Source organism: Mercenaria mercenaria, chromosome 13, assembly GCF_021730395.1.
Source record: "Mercenaria mercenaria strain notata chromosome 13, MADL_Memer_1, whole genome shotgun sequence".
NCBI lineage: Eukaryota > Metazoa > Mollusca > Bivalvia > Venerida > Veneridae > Mercenaria > Mercenaria mercenaria.
In genome coordinates, this window is record NC_069373.1 from 70424664 (window position 1) to 70447321 (window position 22658).

At 36.6% G+C, this 22658-nt stretch overlaps 1 protein-coding gene across 1 annotated transcript; it reads left to right on the forward strand.

Annotated features, from left to right (window-relative positions):
* Positions 1-805: 805 nt before the first annotated feature.
* LOC123528725 (integumentary mucin A.1-like) lies at positions 806-22363 on the forward strand. Its single transcript, XM_045308675.2, has 4 exons — positions 806-962; positions 17568-18557; positions 20247-20346; positions 21482-22363. Exons 1-4 carry the CDS (start codon positions 848-850, stop codon positions 21624-21626), a joined length of 1350 nt encoding a protein of 449 aa, XP_045164610.2. The 5' UTR covers positions 806-847; the 3' UTR covers positions 21627-22363.
* The last annotated feature ends 295 nt before the right edge of the window (positions 22364-22658 follow it).

The window sequence follows — 22658 nt, forward strand, 5'->3', positions numbered from 1 at the left end:
CGAGTAGGAACAGTTGAGGCAATCCTGAATTACGCGCCTTTGGAATCAAACAAAATGCATACACTTACTTTTGTCTCATTTCCTAAAACAAAGCCGGACTGCAGGGGTATTAATCATTTATAGTGATATAAACTGCAGTGCACATTGCGGAAACATGTCGTATAAAAGGCTGTTGCTTTGATGTTTTGGATAGTTGACGGTTCTTAGGATACATCAGGCATACCGAAGTCTTTCGTGGTAATTGCGTTTTTTTGTAAAATGGGTCATGGAAAATTCACGTTTTTTTTTCTACTGTTTCAATCAATTTTCTAAGTGAATAACCTAAACTATCCCGTTTCAACGTGTAGAGAGACGGACATATTCAGGAGTAGGGAAAACACCAATGTCATACTATGTCATACAATATTATATCTTAAGGACCACAATGGAAATAAGAGTTTTATTTTAACTCTTTTTTTTGTGTTATCCTTAACACATAATGTTGATTGACATGGCTATATTAATTCATACATGTTTGTTTATTGTTTGATTGTATGTTTTAATTATAAGTCGCCATGTAAATTGTACATTTTATGTTGAAATAAATCTATCTAAATCTACCAAGTCGGATACACACAATGAACAGATATGTACAGTCCGGGTAGTTAATTCATTACCAGCTCTTATAAATTGCATTTTTTTATTCGTACATTTCAATTCGACTTGAAGTTTCTTTGAAGAGGACCGAAAAAAAGGCAAGTTGTGGTTGAATAAACAGTTTACAAAACTTCCTGTTTTGAATGCGTCAGTATATTATACTTATAAAATCTGAAGTAATTCGAAACTTGATTTCTTCCGGGTACATTATATGATCAGTTCTTATTGCGTTTTATATTTGAAATATTCCAGTTTTTCCATCATGGATATGTTATGGATTAAATTCAAATTTACTCTTATTCTAATGATCACAATATCATTTTCAAGTAAGTTGATTTATTTAAAACACTACTGAATGCCAATGCATTGTTATCAATATATAAACGTCGTATTTATAAAAAAAGTTAAACAGAGTCAGATCGTGACAATGCTTTTTGAGTGATTTTCTTGTCCTGATTTTAAGATACATAATTACGTACTTGTAAAATGCATCGGAAAATTTCGTGGTATATATAAACGAATTTAGTTTGAATGCTGTCTGATAAAATCGTAAAGAGGAAAATTAAATACATAAATTAATTTATGCATGTGTACCAAAAAGTGCCCGGCCTCTTTGAATACTGTCGGATAGACTGCATGGGCAGATATGATCTTTTATCCTCCAGGATTAAGCAGTTTCTTTGTTAGTGAAAATACTACGCGGAAAGTGAACAAGAAATGTCTTTAAAAAGACAAACGGCGTAGAGGTAATAATGTTTGGCGCATGAAAAATTCAGAATAAAACAGGATGTACAGACAGAAAATATTTGGATATGCATATACGAACACATTATTCATTTACAAATATTCCAACTAAGTGGCAAATTTAAATGATCAAGAGGTATCCTTTCAGTGATAGAAGGTCAAAATAATTTGACGTCCTGGGCTGATCGTGTTGGGTCAGAATCCCCCATAAGTAACCCACTAGCACAATTTGTCGACCAGCGTACAATTAGTTGGACTGGAAAAGGCTAAAGCAGTTGACATGCAAATAAAACCCTAGCTTTTAAAACACTAGTGAACCCCATAACTCTAATCTCAGTTTAAACAAGAAATATCATTAAAAATGATGGTCGGCGAATTGTAACAAGGAAAGAAGTTTATGAATTTTTCATCTAACATTCATCTTTCATCTAACATTTTTCAAATTGCAAAACTAAATACCGCACTTTAACAATTTAAATGGTTCTCTTTTAATTTTTCGCAAAGGTTTCGTAGGATTGCAATTTTGTTTCGTTTATCCTTAGACGAATAATAACAGCAGTAGTTTGATGAAGATTCATGAAGCGGTCCCTATCCCCATTTGTAACAAAATAGCAGGAGACCTTACGATATTGTTACACATCGAGTTTGATAAAAATCCATTACATTTTAGTGGTTAATGCGAAGAAAGGCATATCTACTTTTAGCTATAGTGGTCCCTAATAGGACCCAAGTTCCTGTATAAATAAATTTGGAAGAGGACCTTATAATGATGCTCCAGACCAAGTATGACAAAGATCCACCAAGCTGTTCATGAGACGCTGTATAAAGGCATTTCTAGTTTTAGCTCTAGCAGCCCCTAAAAGGGGTCAAATGTCCCAGTTGAACAAAGTTGGCTGCGGGCCTAATAAAGATGCTACAAATTAAGTTTGATTAGAATACATGAGAAAAAATCAAAGGATTTTTTTATTTATTATTTTTATTTATTTCTAAAATAGGTCAACTGATCCCGCTTTAACAAATGCATATTCGCTATTCATGAATCTTTGGACAATGACGTCACACCTATAAAAAAGTGAAGGTCAAGCAAAACATACAATTGTAATTATTTCAATATTTCTGTTTCATAAGCAAAGTTTGACCGTAGTCATATCACATGGATAAACTTATGCAGCGTACCTTCATTTCAGAGTTATGAGATTCACATTTCAGAGTAATGAGATTCAGTCATTATATAGCATATATATAATAAAACAGATTTCAACTGAGTTCAATATTTGCATACCAAACTAAAGAAAAATATTCATATATAATAAATCAGTTAGATAATTTATAACAAATATATCAAAGCAAACAAATACTCATTTTAATATGCAATTTGAATAAGTCACAAAAGCAAGAAAGCTTTTCATATACAGACGACAATTGTAACAAGGAAAATCTTTTAAATAGCACTTCTCTACATAAAAGACTCTTATCACACCCTTATGCATGTGATACGCAGACCGTATTCAGCTCTTTCTTAAATTTGATATATGTTGGTATTTGAACAGGTTTTTATCATATTTATTAAACTTACTTATCATTTTGAGATATATCAATATTCTTGCTAAATATACTAAGCCAAAGTTAGCTTTAAAACTGTGAACAGCGTCGTTTAGGATAAACGCTTTGTCTACATTTCACTCAGCGTAGCACAATCAACAGAGTGAAAGAAATTGACACTCTCATCCAATCAGGCAGCGTGTTGCATAAATCTTCCATTTTGATAAATTATCTATAATGCGTTATCAAGTACTTTGATTTGCAAACTGAAGTCACGTGGCATAAGTAACGAAAACGAATTTAGACGGCGTCGCCGAAAAAACTTAAAGCAAAAAATCAAACATTTATAGATTGGGATACCTTCTGTGGCGAGATACCTATGTTGATTTGATTTAGTAGTCACATACCTTAAGATTCGTACCTAAAATATTCGCACCACGTTTTCGACCCACCGATGAGCCGTCATAATTCAGTAGACTTAATTAAGTAAACATTAATCTTTCATGAATACATAGAAGAGAGAAAGTTCTATCTACTACTACGATAAAACCAATATATTAAGGCGTTAATAATGGAATACAAAGATTAGTCAAATTACGCACTTAGATGATCATTGTACTAAGGAGCTTGATTTTGTCATTATCATTGAGCGTCATTAATTACAGTTGAGAAAAGGTTATAAATACCAGGGCAGCATCACGAAGTGATCAGGTTCTGCCAAGCTACCGAGAGAATAACTTCGTCGAAAAATAAATATTATAAAATATTACTAAATACTATTGGGTTCTTGACCTCCTATCATAGTCGAGTTCTTACTCAAACATTGCGTTCGTTTAAGTTCCACGACGATAGAACTCGACATCTGGTGGTATTTAGGTAAAATCTTAATGTATGGTATTCACCTCAGGCATAGTTTGTTGTGAATCGCCATACTACAAGAGATCCCATCCACTAATTTTGAGTGCTCGTCATCGTTAAATTGAGATAGATGATTAGCATTAATTATTTTATATTTCACCAATCATTTTAAGAATCATTTGTTTTCCAATCATTCGGCAAGGAAGCCCATAGGAAAATTATATTATATTTAATATACTGAGCTAGACCGTGCCGCTACAAATTTGGCGCCCAACGTGGGGCATATTCATAGCTTCATATAGGCTATCTTATCCACGCTAAAGATGGCTGAGCACACTTTTGGGTTACCTCATCACGACGAAACCATGGTTGAAGAGGTTGAGAGGTTGAGAAGACAAAATAGGATTTGATACTTGAACGAGAGATTTCAAAGTTACAACAAGAAATAGATAAGACCTTGAGTGATATTGGTACCTCAACCCCAATACAGAGTGATAAAAAGTATGTCTTGAAATGATACCACCAGGTAGACTGATGAAGGGTTATCTACAATACATAAAGGACCCTTAAAAACCTAGACGTCTGTTACCAGAAACACCTACATCAGAAGGTAAAGAAGAGTCATTAAAATCAGATCGATTTGTGACGGAGCGCATAAAAAAGGTTGCCCATCCACCAAAAATAGAAGATAAGCTCCAGTAAAACGACTTTGGTGAAACCAGCCATATATGACGGAACAATGCATGAACGGATTATAAGGCACACTTTGATGCATGTGCTACTTTAAATGGCTGGGATGATAACAAGAAAGGCTTATATCTATCCGTATCGCTACGCGGACAAGCCCAGGGAGTTTTTGGCAACCTTAATTCAAAGACTACCGATTATCATGAATTAAAAAGAGCTTTAGAAGATAGGTTTTCACCGAGAAATCAAACTGAGTTGTATAGGGTTCAGTTGAGAGACAGACAACAGAAAGCTACAGAGTCTATGGCCGAACTGGGACAGGATATCCGACGTCTAGCTAACTTGGCATATCCTAATGCCCCAACCGACGTTCGTGAGACCCTGGCTAAGGAACAATTCATCGACGCTCTTGTGAGTTCAGAAATGCGTCTCAAGATTAAACAGGCCAGGCCTACGGATCTAAACGATGCCGTCAGACATGCAGTGGAGCTGGAAGCCTTCTATCGTGCAGAAAAGAAGCAACAGGAATCTTAGACTGCAGTAAATGAGGGACAGTCAAAAGATACTGAAAATCTCAAACAGGTAGTTTCAAATCTGAAAGATAGTGTAGATAGTCTGAAACGCCAGGACAATATAATAAGCCTGAAAATAGGCCTATGCATAGACCTTAGGTTATGATCGACGAAATGCTCAAGAGGACAATACCGACATCCACCTCCTCGGCCATACAGATATGATGATAGATCAAGAAGATACTATCCTTCGAATCCAACAGTTAGAAACCCTCCTCCAAAGGATATGAGACATGACCTATATAATCAATCTAAGTCAGGCATCTCAGAAACAAGATCTGAGACAGATAAAAAGAAGGATAAGAATACCGAACACAGTTGTAAGAGGACGAGCGTGCGAGCTTCTGGTTTATACGTAACAGCTAGTATTAATGGGATGTCAGTTGATTGTCTGATCGATACAGGGGCCACGTTGACAATCATTTCTGAGAAGTTGTGGAGTGTCATTGATCAACAATGTCCAGTTCAACCATTTGACTCCCGGATTGTATCCGCCAGTGGAAACTACTTGAATATCAAAGGAAAAACGGAGATTTCCATTTTGTTTGGTGATAAATATTGCAAAGTTGATGTTATCATTGCAGAAATCGATATAGATGTAGTACTTGGCCTCGATTTCATGCAGAATCACGATGTAAGCATAGACGTTGTTAGCAATACCATGAAACTTCATGATCAAACATTTAACATATTCTGTTCTGGCAAGATAGGATGTTTTAGGATAGTCTTATCAGAACAAGTTGTGATACCTGCTGAAACTGAGATGATAACCAAAGGGATGGTGACTGAATTAGGTATTAAAAGGATAGGATGGGGTCTTATTGAAGCCAGTGATACATTCATGGAGCTAGGACAGGGGATGGTCGCAAGAACTCTAGTTCGAGCAGATAAAATTGTTCCTGTAAGAATTGCTAATTTTCGAAGCAGCCACAAACCTTCTATCCTGGGACTAATGTCGCAACTATATGCAAAATTGATAGGGTAGAGGAGAAGGGACACACAAAATAAAAACAACATTCTTCCTGAGCACCTTCAAAATCTATATGAACGTTCAACTTCTGGGATGGCCACCGAAAATAAACAAAAGGTCAAGGAACTTTTAACAAGGTATTCACATATCTTTTCGAAATCTGACAGTGATTTAGGTAGGACAGGAATTATAAAGCATCACATCCAACAGCCAATGCCCAGCCCATCAAACAACCAATCGGAGGATACCAGTACATTTGCAGGATGAGGTTGAAAAACAAATTGACCAAATGCTAAAAGATGATGTGATACAACCTTCAACTAGTCCATGGGCCAGTGGGATAGTTCTTGTAAAGAAGAAGGACGGATCTAGAAGGTTTTTGTATTGATTATCGTCGTTTAAATGAAGCCACGATCAAGGATGCGTATCCACTCCCTGAATTGATGAGTCCCTTGATCAGCTTGCTGGATCCTCGTGGTTTTCGTGCCTAGATCTAGCTTCTGGATACTGGCAAGTGGAGATGGCGAATGAAGATAAACACAAGACGGCGTTTGCATCAAGACAGGGTCTTTTCGAGTTTAACAAGATGCCTTTTGGTCTCTGCAACTCGCCTGCCACCTTTGAGCGTTTGATGGAATATGTGTTGGTGGTCTTCATTGGAAAATATGCCTCGTTTACCTGGATGACATTATTGTAGTTGGTAAAACCTTTCAAGATATGATCAAAAATTTACAGCAAGTTTTTGAAAGGTTTGAAGAAGCTGGACTTAAAATGAAACCCAAGAAATGTCATCTGTTTAAAAAGGAAGTCGAGTTTTTAGGACACATAATTAATGAAAATGGGGTAGGAACAGACCCAAAGAAAATCGAATGCGTCAAACAGTGGCCAACACCTCACAATGTTACAGAAGTACGCTCGTTTCTTGGACTTGTGGATACTATCGGAAATTCATCTTGGGATACTCACAGATAGCTAGACCTCTTGTAAGATTGACAGAGAAAAATACTCGTTTTTCTTGGGATACAGATTGCGAAGAAAGTTTCAAAACTCTAAAAATAAGTTGATCACAGCTCCGATATTGGCGCATCCAGACTTCTCTTTGCCATTCATCTTAGACACGGATGCTTGTGATGTTATTCTATCGGAGCAGTGCTTTCACAGAAAATTGATGGACAGGAAAGAGTCATAGCCTATGCTAGTAGAACACTTAACAAGTCGGAACGAAAATATTGTGTGACCAGGAAAGAGATGTTAGCTGTAGTATATTTTATCAAATATTTCCGCCACTACCTTTATGGTCTGAATTTCTGGTCAGAACAGATCACGGATCGTTACGATGGCTGATGAATTTCAAGAATCCCGAGGGTCAGGTAGCTCGCTGGATGGAGATTTTGTCATCATATCAAATGAAGGTAGAACATAGACCTGGAAGACTGCATGGAAACGCAGATGGCGTTAGTAGGATACCATGTCGGCAGTGTGGTTTAACTGATCCAGAGAAAATGCAAATTTCAAATACAGTTCCTATCACTGTAAATCAGGTGGCTTTCATTGGCAAGATAAACCAAAACGAAGATACACTAGAAACATTACAGAAACAGGATAAAGACTTAAATACAGTTATTGAATGGGTCTCTTCAAAGAAAAAGCCTCTTTTCAAGGAAATCGGAGCAGAGGGATACACTGTAAAATCCTTGTGGAACCAGTTTGACAGACTGGAAATGAAGATGGTCTTTTGGTGAGACATATGGAAGTACAGAAACTAAACAATCAAGATACCAGTCATTAGTGCCAAGATGTCACAGAAGAAAAGTGCTCACCTGTGCACATGACATAAGGTCGGCCGGACATTTAGGGATCAGAAAAAACTCTTTCAAAGATCAGACAGAACTTTTATTGGCCTGGCATGCAAAATGATGTTCGGTTGTATGTTGCAGGAGGTGAGATATGCATGAAAACGTAAGGGACCCAATAAAACCAAGCAAGCCCCAATGCAGGTTGTAAGGAGTGGCTATCCTATGAGAGGATAGCTATTGATATCCTTGGAGAGTTGCCCGAGACAGAACAAGGAAATCGTTATATTTTAGTGATAGCTGACTACTTCACTAAATGGACAGAATGCTTTCCAATGCGAAACATGGAAGCTGCTACGGTTGCCAGAATTTTAAGTAGAAGAAGTTATAGCTAGGTTCGGAATACCTTCACAGTACACTCAGATCAAGGCAGACAGTTTGAGGGAAAGTTATTTAAGGAGATGTGTGAGGTATTAGGTATAGTAAAGACAAGAACAACGCCATATCATCCTCAGTCAGATGGCATGGTAGAGAGGTTTAATAGAACACTAACGACGATGTTAAGTGCATTGTAAATGAAAATCATCGAAATTGGGATGAGCAAATACATATGTCATGATGGCGTATAGAAGTGCTGAACACGAAACAACTGGGATGAGTCCAAATATGCTTATGCTTGGTCGTGAAGTATCTACACCACTAGATTTGATATTTGAAATGCCATCAGGTATCAAACCAATACCAGATCATGAATGGGTCGGGAGTTGCGCGAAAGGTTAGAAATTGCTCATAACATGTAAGGCAGAAACCGAAAAAGCAATAAATAGGCAGAAGCAATTGCATGACAAACGAAATTCTTTCGAACAGTTCAGATAGGGGATAAGGTATATGTATATTTCCCAGTAAAGAAGGTTGGAACTTCATCAAAGTTCACATCCTTCTGGCGAGGTCTTATACGTGCTTGGAAGTTATCCAAGTTCTGTATAATATTGACTGCGGACGAAATCGGGCTCCACAGTCATTCATTGTGATAGAGTTAGAAAATGTAAGAACCAAATCTTACTTGATGAAACAGAGATAAATTTTGATAAAGATAGTGATGATGAAAGTAGTACTGCAGAAACTCAGATGTAGATTTACCTGGTACAGATAATATTGATAAAGATGACGATTTGACAGACATCCAGAGTAACACTAAACTCGTAGGAAACCGGTTTGGGCTAAAGACTATGTCTTTTCTCATTTAAAGTCCAAGATGCCAAAGATAAAGACTACAGTTTGTAAATCCACTCTTGCCCATATGTCCTGTATGTAAGACAAGCATACAGAAAAATGAGAAGATGAAGCTCATGTTGAAAAATGTATAGAAGGGACGAACTAGAAAGGACATGTAAAGTCTGTGACAAAGTTATGATGAAGTATGCGTATCTTAAGAACATATGAAGTTGTACACAAAGTAGATGGATCCGGATATATAGAGAAGATGCATAGTGACAAAGAGGACTGGGATAAGAACCCAGATATAGAATTGGATTTTAAGGACAGTGAAAGTGAGAATGAAGAAAAATGTGATGCAAATTATAATACCGGAACGGAAGCAAATGTTATACGGTGAGTGCTCCCGATGATACGAGAAAGCAGATAATGGGAAATCAGTGGATGATAATACAGATAATTAGATGAAAATTCGGACAAAGGGAGGTTGAAGTTAGTATCTGTCGAAGTGATGAAGGAAGTAAGAAGGGCAGAAGATAGTTATTATTAAAGAAGGAGAGGTTAATTACGAGTCAAACCTTCTATGCCCAGCAAAGCGATCATTAGCTGGGGTGGATCTTAATCTAGGAGATTATGTTGACGAGGGTCATGTGAGGCCTTCAGATATAAATGTTGCTATCAATCAGAATGGTGAGATGACAATAAAAATGCTGGTAGAGAAGTAATTTGTAGTAAAAAAAAGTATCTAATGAAAGTCTTAAAAATAGATATATGAAATGGCTTTGTTAGCCAGGTTTGACTTATAAGAAATGTTACAATGATAATACAAAAATGAACTTTTCTGAATACAGTTACTATAAATGCTTCAGTTTATGTTTGTGTTTCAGGTTGAAACATTAAAATACTGGTCTCATATTTTATATTATACTTTGTTCTATAAATGTTAATCAAGTTTAGTGTGACGATTGTTGTATATTATATATAATATATATATTATATATATATATATATATATATATATATATATATATATATATATATTATATATATATATATATATATATATCATGCGGGACGCATGAATTTGGAGGAGGGAGTAATGTGGCGAGATACCTATGTTGATTTGATTTAGTATCACATACCTTAAGATTCGTACCTAAAATATTCGCACCACGTTTTCGACCCACCGATGAGCCGTCATAATTCAGTAGACTTATTAAGTAAACATTAATCTTTCATGAATACATAGAAGAGAGAAAGTCTATCTACTACTACGATAAAACCAATATATTAAGGCGTTAATAATGGAATAACAAAGATTAGTCAAATTACGCACTTAGATGATCATTGTACTAAGGAGCTTGATTTTGTCATTATCATTGAGCGCTCATTAATTACAGTTGAGAAAAAGGTTATAAATACCAGGGCAGCATCACGAAGTGATCAGGTTCTGCCAAGCTACCGAGAGAATAACTTCGTTGAAAAATAAATATTATAAAATATTACTAAATACTATTGGGTTCTTGACCTCCTATCATAGTCTGAGTTCTTACTCAAAACATTGCGTTTCGTTTAAGTTCCACGACGATAGGAACTCGACATCTGGTGGTATTTAGGTAAAATCTTAATGTATGGTATTCACCTCAGGCATAGTTTGTTGTGAATCGCCATACTACAAGAGATCCCATCCACTAATTTTGAGTGCTCGTCATCAGTTAAATTGAGATAGATTGATTAGCATTAATTATTTTATATTTCACCAATTATTTTAAGAATCATTTGTTTTCCAATCATTCGGCAAGGAAGCCCATAGGAAAATTATATTATATTTAATATACTGAGCTAGACCGTGCACGCTACACTTCCATAAATGTTGAAATATTTTTTATTTGGGTAAAGTTATAGGTAAATACTTACATGAAACATGATGGAATAGTGATCTAATTTGCACATTGTTGTTGTTTACATAGTCATTATTTTCATGAAATTTAAAAATTTTCAGCTGACCTACTGGCCCTCATTGGTGTTGTTATTATTTTTGTCTGCACTTGCCAGAGCGAGGCTCCAGTGGGGAAAGACCCCTGGTGTCAAATTATGTAGGGAATAACTAAGTTTCGTGAAAAAGTAACAAAGAATTGTGAAATTTTCTGCTCTATTTTCACGAAGAGCATGAAATTGCCGTGTGTGCGAAACCGCGTACAGTCCGACACCGGTTACACCACACTGGATAACCGGCTATCTTGACGCCCGCTGGAAATGTAACTCAGCTGGAAATGTAACGCAGCTGTAAATAGGTAGGTAAAGTTTTTCATTTATTTCTATTAAAACGAAGCCAATTCTTGCAAATCAACTTGACAGTTTTATCAAGGAATGACCATTGCTTACATTTACAATTTCTGGGTCAAAAACGATCGTTATGTTTTGAGATATTCGCTAAAAATTTCTTCACTTTGAAAAATCGAGCAAAAATCCAAAGTTTTGCGCAAATTGTTTTGTTTATGAACAACCTGTGAAAAATTTTATCATGTGGTTGAACAGATGTGTCCTTTCGGAACACCTGTGTGAAGTTTCCGGGTTCTACGTTATTCCTGAAAAAGTATATTAGCCGTTAAATAGGCATGGTCGTTTTCGACAGTCTTTTTTTTTCGACCATGCCTAGGAAATAAATGAAAAACTTTACCTACCTATTTACAGCTGCGTTACATTTCCAGCTGAGTTACATTTCCAGCGGGCGTCAAGATAGCCGGTTATCCAGTGTGTACACTGACTCTTCAGTTACAACCAGCCACAACTCATTCATCCATAAGCGAGGAACGCAACGGGGAAAGAAGTTTACTTTCGATTTCTCTAGCGGTGATAAATTACTAAACACTTTAAATTAGAATATATCATTTTCGTTTAGGGTAACAAAACTACTAAATATGTTCCATTTAATATGTGCCTTCTGATAATCAATGTCATTTAAGACTTAATAAATGGTTTATCTTCTCGGCGTTAACCTGGACCGTGTCCCGATTACTACAGAATCTAGGTCAAAAGCCATGTTATTCAGCTAACGCCGAAAAATAGTCATTTCCCTTCCATACCGTACAGAGTTTAGATCTGAAATGTAGTAAAAACTGTATGACCCTATATATATGTATTGCATTTATAGAAAAATTAAATCAGATTCAACGCTTGCTGAAAATTGGCGAAATTTCGGTTATATGGATTTGCCTGAATGGGTGACTACGTTCTTTGACTTGGCTTTACCCATTGGAATTATTTTTTATTTGTTCTTTTGTTTTACGTATCACGACAACTCTGTGAAATTTGCACACAGGATATTACGGAAACGTTTATGGGCCTCGCAATGTCGTGTTAGATAACGCAGATTTCGACATATTTTCGCGAGAAATCAACATATTATCACAACAAGTCGATATATCTTATTGACATGTTGCATTCCTTTTTTCAATGTTTAATCATTTTACTCGAGATCCGCGTAAGCTGTAATGATATCTCAACATAGTATGTCGATATAAACCATCCCTTTCTTGATTTTCTAACGCAAGTTCTCGACTTAACCCGACTATATGTAAACAAAGTCACTTCAATGACAGTGACTAGGGGCGAAGGAAAGGTGGGGGTTGGGTTAAGGATTCAGTATGTATGCGTGGATCTTAGGTCTCGTCAAGCAGAGTTTTGTTTGTTTGTTTTGGGTTTAACGCCGTTTTTCAACAGTATTTCAGTTATGTAACGGTGGGCAGTTAACCTAACCAGTGTTCCTGGATTCTGTACCAGCACAAACCTGTTCTCCGCAAGTAGCTGCTAACTTCCCCACATGAATCAGAGATGGAGGACGAATGATTTCAGACACAATGTCTTTTATCAAATCGTCACGGAGATCATACGCCTCGCCCAGGGCTCGAACTCACGACCCCACGTTCCGTAGATCTGCGCTCTCCCTACTGAGCTAAGAGGGCGGACTGTCAAGCAGAGTAAACAATGAACATAAATATAAAATAAAAACGTATAGTAATTCCAGAAAAAAATGTGGATTCACTGTGTATATGCAGTTTACGAGTACTTAGGCACCAAATATTCACTCGGCGGATCATTTGCCTTTCTATAAAGGGACTTGGTAAAGCTGCTAGTTATAGCAAGACTAAAAATTTATTTCTGGTTTACGGCAATTTGTAAGTGCTTTAATGCTACTCGTTGACAGATAGTATGAAGCAGAGAATAACTGCATACACAGTTTGGTTTGTCTGTGAACAAAAAATAACATATCACTAGCACATAACACATTTTAGCTCGACTATACGAAGTATAAGGAGAGCTATCCTACTCGCCCCGGCGTCGGCGTCTTTCCGCGTCCCCACCTTAAAGTTTTGGTGCACTTTCTTTTTTTTCAAAATATCTCTGTAATTACTTGATGGATTTGATTCAAACTTGAAATACTTATTCCTCATCATCACCCACATCATCTGACATAAGGGCCATAACTCTGGCACCAATATTTCATGAATTATCCCCCCTTTTCACTTAGATTTTCAGGTTAAAGTTTTGATGCACTTTCACTCTATCTCTGTTATTACTGAATGGATTTGATTCAAACTTAAAATAGTTGTTCAACATCATCACCCACATCATATGACACAAGGTGCATAACTCTGGCACCATTTTTTCATGAATTATTCCCCTTTTACTTAGAAATTCAGGTTAAAGTTTTGGTGCACTTTCACTCTACCTCTGTTATTACTGAATGGATTTGATTCAAACTTAAAATAGTTGTTCAGCATCATCACCCACATCATATGACACAAGATGCACAACTCTGGCACTATTTTGTAATGAATTATTCCCCCTTTTACTTAGAATTTCAGGTTAAAGTTTTGGTGCACTTTCACTCTACCTCTGTTATTACTGAATGGATTTGATTCAAACTTAAAATAGTTGTTCAGCATCATCACCCACATCATATAACACAAGATGTATAACTCTGGCACAATTTTTCATGAATTATTCCCCTTTTTACTTAGAATTTCATGTTAAAGTTTTATGCACTTTCACTCTATCTCTGTTATTACTGAATGGATCTGATTCAAACTTAAACAATTGTTCAACATCATTACCCTTATCATATGATGCAAGGTGTATAACTCTGGGACCAATTTTGTATGAATTATTTCCCCTTTTTACTTAGAATTTTAGGTTAAAGTTTTGATGCACTTTCACTCTGTCTCTGTTATTACTGAATGGATTTGATTCAAACTTAAAATAGTTGTTCAACATCATCACCCACACCATATGACGCAAGGTGCATAACTATGGCAGCAAGTTTTTATTAATTATTCCCCCTTTTTACTTAGAATTTTAGGTTTAAGTTTTGATGCACTTTTTCACTCTGTCTCTGTTATTACTGAATGGATTTGATTCAAACTTAAAATAGTTGTTCAACATCATAACCCACACTATATGACACAAGCTGCACAACTGTGGCACCAATACTTTATGAATTATGTCCCTTTTTGCTTAGGACATACTTATATAGTGTTTTGATACATTTTATCTTTACCTCTCTTATTACTTTAAGTTGATATTTTTGACATAGACTCAGGCTATTGTGCAATACCTTCATCCACAATCTGAGTCATTAAACACTCCAGTGACAGCTCTAGTTTCCTCAGATGTGCCCAGTTTCACTATCCAGCATCGAAATAGTCGAGCACGCTGTCTCCTGTGACAGCTCTTGTTATAAATATTTTCTGAGTGCATATTTTTTTTCCAAAACAGCAACAGCAAACAAATTAAACAGATAAAGAAAATTAAAAAAGAAAACAACATCACAGTAAAATATCCACAGTTTTACTTTCACAACAGACATCCGTCAGATGTTGTGAAAGAGAAGCAATTCTTTGAAAATTATTTTTTCTATTTTTATGGATTTCATAAATGAACACCAAGAAACCTTTGTATTAAATAACAAAATGATGTATATCATAAAGCAGATCTAGGTTCAACATGGATTTCATAAGAAAAAAGTAAATATGCAAAGTAAAAGAAAATACAATGATTATGTTTTATGAATGGATTTCATTAAAAAACGTCCGAAAATAACAACAATTTTTTAAATTAAAAATATAAATAAGTTCATCTAGAATACAGTCGGATTTCTTTAAAAAGGTGATTAAAGGAAATAAATAAATAAAATGTTGATGTTTTTACATGAAGAAAATTAAGACTGTTTGGATATCCTTAAATATCTGTAGCATTGCATTTGACGGACCAATGTGTTTGTAACACCGTCTGCTATCTGTCACCTCACATGGATTAGGAACTTACATACTATAAGTGGTCAACTTGAATAGTGTATACTTTTTCATCGATATTTCCTCCATGTTTTATTTATGGCAGGATTTATAGTTGTAAAAGTACAGTCTTACCTGCCCTACGGTCACTTAATATTGGCGGTAAGCCAGGCTTCTAGGAACAGGGTCAGTGCAACAATTCCCGAAATAATTTCCAAAATTGCGTTTATTCTACTGATTAAACTTCCAGCTAGTTGATTTGTCTTACTAGCATGGTATTGGAAATGTCCACCCAATATGAAAATACTTCGTACGGGCCTGTAAACCCAAATTCCATATTTCAAAAGAGAGCAATTATTACTATATATTACGAGAACTCACTTTAGTAAACCAAGAAAGGGTCGTTTCATATCGTCATTATATGTCGAAATATCTTTATAGTTTACGCGGATCACGAGAAAAAATGGTTAAACATTGGAAAAATGAATGCAATATGTCAATAAAATATATCGACTTGTTGTGATAATATGTTGATTTCTCGCGAAAATATGTCGAAATCTGCGTTATCTAACACGGAATTGCGAGGCCCATAAACGTTTCCGTAATATCCTGTGTGCAAATTTCACAGAGTTGTCGTGATACGTATTTGTCGATATTTGCGTTATCTAAAGCAAAGAGCTATAAAAATAATTACAGTATTTTATACTTCTTTGTCTAAAGCGACATTGCGAGGCCCATAAACGTTTCCGTACGAAACTGCCACGAGATGCTTGGTAGCTACCACGATAATATTCTAAAATTTCCAGAAAAGTTGTACAATTTTCTGAAAATATTGCAATAATTTATTTTTTCCAGATATTTTTACTGTTTTCTGAAAACTTTTAAGTGCAAATTCCGTTATTGCAACGACATAGCTGCCAGATAGCTATAAATAGATCACAGTGATATTACCAGACTACAGTATCTACTGCATGAGTGTTCAACAGTGTTCCATCGATTCAGTAGGGTGCTACTTATATATAGATATCAAAATGGCAGCTCTGGGCACTAAATGCAAAACATATCGAGATAATATGGTCAGAAATATTTCCAGGAAACTTTTCAGAAAAGTTCGAATTATTAAGATTTCTTTTTCTACCTAATAGATGGCATTATTATACCTCTCTTTTGTCTACAATGATGAAATCCCCATTACCAGAGAATGAGGTAATTTTGACTATCAAAAACATTTTTGACACGTGACCAAGCAAAAGTGACTGTCAGGTCATGTGACCACGCTGATATTTTGAATGTCATATAAGGGCAATTAACTGCTTAAGGTATTAGACACCTAATAGTGATGTTTACAAAATGGTATTTGCTTGGTATATTCTTAAATTTTGTAGCCAATAATTGCTTCCCTTGTACACATATAGTAGTGACGTCACTATTCAATGTGTACACAGGCGATTACCGCGCTAAGGATGAAATTGTTAAATAAAATTTTAAACATTTTTATGTACTAAATTTTGTTCGGTATGATAAAATAAATATCATATGGCAGCGTGTTTGTCAACCCTCGAAACAGAATGTCACCACTGGGCTTTCGCCTCGGGGTGACATTCTGCCCTCGGGTTGACAATATCAATGTCACACACGTTGCCATATGATATTTATATAGTTGTGGGCACTTACGCAAAAAGTATGGAGAAAATAATGTATATTTTCGCAATAATATTTGCAGAAAACTTTCGACTATTGAGATATTCTTTTCAGATAACTTCGCTTTATCACGATAATTCTTTTAATATATGCCACCATATGTATACACGTACACAAGAAAATTTCGACCTTTCTACTACTCTAAAATAGTTCAGTTCTGTTACATACGGAAGTCCAGGGCTTCCGTAGTTATATAACCAAATAATACCGCATTTTCTCAAGTAACTGCCAACGGAATCCGTGCAACCAAAAGTATGAAATTACACCTGTTTACGTACGCGCCGAGCATTTTATATTTAAAATCTTTTTAATATATCAGTATCACCGAAGATTAGAGCAGATTATCACCGGAGTAGAAGTTGAACCCAAGTAAGTGTGGTTAAAATAGCCGCTTCGAATCTTTTTTATTTTATCTGTCTTTCATAAATGTTACTGAGACAAATGCGGAGTAAACGACCAACCGTAAGCACACTACCCCCATCCTCCTCCCCAACCAGCTCTTCTCGAGAAATATAATTTCAAGATATAGTGAAACGAATCTTTATTTAATTTGTAGTTAAAATAACAAGATCACAAGTAACAACACTTAGTCCTGAAGTAACAACACAAACAAAAGTTAGTACTAAGGTGACGTCAGAGAGTGGAGTCAGTACTAAACCAACTACTGGTAGCGAAGCCAGTCCAGAAACCGGAGTCAGTCCTGGAGCAACTCCAGAGAGCGAAGTCAGTCCGGAAGCAACTGCAGAAAACAAAACTAGCCCTACAGTAGCCCCTGAGAGCGAAGTCAGTCCCGAGGCGACTCCAGAAACCACAGTCAGTCCTGGAGCAACTCCAGAGAGCGAAGTCAGTCCGGAAGCAACTGCAGAAAACGAAACTAGCCCTACAGTAGCCCCTGAGAGCGAAGTCAGTCCCGAGGCGGCTCCAGAAACCACAGTCAGTCCTGGAGCAACACCAGAGAGCGAAGTCAGTCCGGAAGCAACTGCAGAAAACGAAACTAGCCCTACAGTAGCCCCTGAGAGCGAAGTCAGTCCCGAGGCGACTCCAGAAACTACAGTCAGTCCCGAATCAACTCCAGAGAACGAAACCAGTCCCGAAGCAACACCAAAAAGTGAAACAGAGCCCGAAGGAACTCCAGAGAGCAATGTCAGTCCCGAGACAACTTCAGAACCCAAAGTAAACCCCGAAGTGACTCCTGAAAGCGAAGTCAGCCCGGAAGGAACTCCTGAGCCCGAAAACGGGGGTTCACCTGAGGACGATGGTTATCCAGAAGGAGAGAATGAATGGTCTCCAGAAGGAGAGGGGTACGGAGATTATTATCCGGAGGGAGAGGGATTTCCAGATTATAATTATTATTCAGAGCCAGAGGGACTTCCAGAGGACGGAGGTTATCCAGATGAAGAAGGCAATCCAGACAACCCGGATGGCGAGAGCTCTCCTGATGGCGAACACCACCAAGGTGACAATACTTATCCAGAAGATACTACAAGAAAAGAAAATGTTAATGGCAGTGTCACTGAAAGCAACAGACATGAGAAAAATACAAATGGTATTTTATTTTTATTAACTAAATTACTAAAGCTGAAATAAAGTTGGTATCATTTTAATGTAGCCGGTGTAGCATGGGAAACATTAGGTCCATTCTCGTCGTCCAGGAAAAGCTTGTCCGCTCAATATTACAAGAATGCCTTCACATTCATTCCTCAATTTTTATGGTGGCATTAGTACTGGACAGTTGGTAACCATCTATATTTTGAGATCACAGTGATCTTTGAATGCAAAAGCTATTCCGCGCAATAAATTGCGAACGCAATTACTCATGATTCTCAATCTATGTGCGGACATTGATACTAGGCAGTAGCTGTATCAGCCATACTGATACAAAGGCCAATGTCACAGACACCTTTGAACGAAAAATATTGTACGCTCAATATAATTGAGAATAGCTCTGCCACCACTTCCGAGCTTCAATCTTCGTCTTGAGATGTGAAACCAAAATTTGTAGTCCTGTTTGGCGCCATGTAACCTATACTGTGTTGGTGCGCCGTAAAACCCAAATAAAAAAAAAACAACTTGTCTATGTTTTGGAAATTTTAAGTTTACGAACTCATTTTATTGTTTGGGGTCACAGAAACCTTTTAACGAAACAACTGGTATTTTCAATAGCTTCTAAATGGCTGTACTTGAAATCCTCGAAGAGTGTGTTGGCAATGGCACTAGACAGTTATTTTGGGGGGTAAGTGTATCAAGGTCAAAGTCAAATAATCACGCGATAAATGAACTTGGCCATGATAAAGATGATCTGGTTTATACAGTGGATTTGTGTTTCTTTGAGAAATGTACATAGCACAATTGAGTCTATGCATGCATGCATAAAATCACTGCCAACACAACAACAGCGATGACTTGTTTGAAACCAGAAGAAGCAAGTGTCACTCAATTACCTTTGAAAGAAAAACAGTTTACCCCTACATTGTTTTAAATTTTAAGTTTATCTTAAGTTAGTACACTGCCCGCTGTCTCGAAACAAATCAGCATATTGTACAGTCAGTAGGTGTAAATGATAACAGGGATTTTGGATTTTGGAATTTGAACAAGTTCTTGCGCTGACTATTATCTATAACACTGCAGAGCAAACATAAATTTTATGAAGTTATCTTTTTTTTTGAAATTGGTGTGTGCTTCTCTATCTATGTTCACTTTGAAATGTTTCGCTCTGACCCCTTATTATGAAGACCATGCATGCAAGAGCTGCAGAAATGGTTTTATTTGCGGGTGGTCTTTAAATACCCCGAAGGTATGATGTACAGTTTGAGTTCTTTAACCTGCTGGCGGCAATTGATTCTGCCTTTGCGACCATGCAGGCTGATCATGGTCTGCACTGTTTGCTATTTAGTCAGTAAATGTTCAGTGAACACCCCTTTGAATGATAAGTGATACGGCCCAAATTGAATGATGGACCAGTCCGTTTTAGAAATTTAGCAGGGTAAAGGTTTAAATTTTCTGTTGTATTCACATGTTAGGATGTACATTATATAGGCTGTAAATTGTCGCATGGGTTTGTAAAAGCCAGCGTTTATAAGATATAAGAATTTATACTCGATGCGACTAATCTATGTATAAAGTACATTTGTATTTAATAAAACAGAAAACGTTATAAAATCTTACATGAGCAAAAAATATTTGAAATTGCAGTTTAAATTTGTTTGTGCACTAAAGATTATTTCCGTATTTCTAGATATGAGTTCAACCATAGAAACACTGGAGATGATGCTGGTCATTATTGGGATAGTGATCTTACTCCTAGTCGGCTTGTTTGTGTGCATTATGTGGAAAGGGTAAGACGCTTAAAAATTGTTTTGTATTGTTCTTGCTGCTGGTTATCTTGTTTGTCTGAATTTGTGGAGATTCTTGTGTGTAACTGAAAAAGGGTAAGATACTTCAGCAATTTCGTACTGTTCTCGCTCCAAGCCGTCGTATAAATATGTATTTTGTGAAAAGGGCAAGTCACCCCGACAGGCGTGCGTTTACTTTAACAGCTGTGTATCTCTGCGAAAAAAAAAGGAACTCTCACAAACCAGTACACTTTTACTGCCAGTAATGTCATGAGAATCAGTTGCAATGTTTGTTGTGACCTTGCTGCCTATTATGAAACATGTTCACGCTGCTTATATCGGGATTTCACTTTGCACTGGTCACGTTTTCCTATATATTTTTATTTTTGCTGATTTAGGACATTTCGTTATGTCGCGTTGGCGTGAGCGCGATTTATGTGCCACATTTCGTAGCGTAATTATGGCGCGCGCTCTAACGCGCCATAACGAAATTATGACGACAAAACGAAAATAACAACGCGACAGAACGAAAAATAGGACGCGACAGAACGAAAAATAGGACGCGACAGAACAAAACATTTAATTTTCTGTTGATGCGCGCTCTCTTTCAGTTAGAAATACAAGTACCTCTCATTAACTCCTGGATGGGTCTTCATCAAATATTGTTTGGAGCAACATTATAAGGTCATTTACCATGTTTGTTCAGGTGGGGGCAATTGACCCCTTTTAGGGGCCACTAGAGCTAAAAATAGAAATACCATAAAAGTTCTTCACAAAATTTCTTGTTAACGCGTACGCGCACGAAACAAAATTGTTGTCAATGGCGCGTGCGCCTGTACGAAATAAAATATTTCGTTCTGTCGAATCCAGTGTTTCGTTGTGGCGCGTTGATTTATTTATTTTGTCACGTTGACATGCGCACCAAGATGACACTATGAAATTTTCAAAATTTCATTATTGGATGTTGACGCACGCAACAAAATGTTTTTACATCAATCGAGCGCACGCCAATGTGACATATCAAAAAGCCACCATACTTTTTTTTGTTGATAATTTTACTTACAAGTTGAACGTTAATATTTCTTACATGTAAACTACGTGCTGAAGAATGAGCTGTTAGTTTTACATTTTATTTCAGGAAATCGCGCCATGGCAAGCTAAAATTTGGAAAGAATATTCGTGAATTCTTTGTTGCGGCAGCTCCAGTACAGTTCAAACAGACCGATCAATTTCAGTCGGCTCCAGTCGGAAAGTCTCACCCGTCAGACGAGTTCATCATATAAGATTTTGTTTATGTTTTATAAATTTTTAACATGGGGAAAATTGAACAATTAATATCTTAGAACGCATTGTTATTGCTCGGCTTAAACATTCTGCTGTTTTCTTTATTTCAGTTTTTACAGGCACAATACTATTTGTTTTTTGTTTTAATCGTATGTCATGTTATTAAAAGAAAGATTCATACTATACATATTTATTCAAATATTGTAAGTTTATGCCAATTTATTTTAGCTTAAGGGAGCTTATCTGAATCAATTTCGAGTGCTAGTGTCCCGTATGTGGAGGCACAATCTTGACCTCCATTGATTTCGAGCCAGGGAGTTCTGATCTATACGGCAAACGCTATAAGCACGTGCATTTCCGGATGCTCTAGATGCAGCTTTAACGATATCAATAGTTAATCAGATATGACATTCGGAACTAGTATGACCAAAACCCTAGTGCATGTGTCAACACGACATACCCATATATTTGTCTAATTACTAATCAGAAATGAAACATATATTGTTTTTACGTTATTGCAACTGTCAGAAAACATTGTATTGCAATATTTTATTTTGTAATTCGTACGCATTTGTTATTTAATTCGAGTATGTGAGAATGTTGCCATGTATGATACTCGTATGCTGTGTTTCATTCATTCTACTTACTGATGCACGTGATTACTTTTGGTTGAGATGGACACTATGCTTGATTTCTCGAAGGTTTCCATCTAATAAAGTAGGTCAGAATTATGTAACCGGTATTTCTTCCTTACTAACTCCGACCAAAATGAAAGAATATAGCTTCAACGTTGTCCGTCTGTCCGTCCATCCATGGTCCATATCTTCTCTTGACGGATATCTATGAAACTAGGTTAAAATCTTATCAAGACAGCGTGCAGAGCCCATGTTCTAACTGCTCAGATCCAAGATTAAAATCGCAACTGCTTGAACTCTGTATTTAGTTTCTAGTCTGGATTAATTAAGGGATATTTATGAAACTAGTAGTAAGAATATTTTACTCAAAACCCATGATTACATTTTGTCGGCACA

Coding starts and splice junctions, on each gene's coding strand:
- LOC123528725 (XM_045308675.2), top strand. CDS start 848: ATGATCAGTTCTTATTGCGTTTTATATTTGAAATATTCCAGTTTTTCC. Junction 963..17,567: donor GATCACAATATCATTTTCAA/GTAAGTTGATTT, acceptor TTTAATTTGTAG/TTAAAATAACAAGATCACAA. Junction 20,347..21,481: donor GTGTGCATTATGTGGAAAGG/GTAAGACGCTTA, acceptor ATTTTATTTCAG/GAAATCGCGCCATGGCAAGC.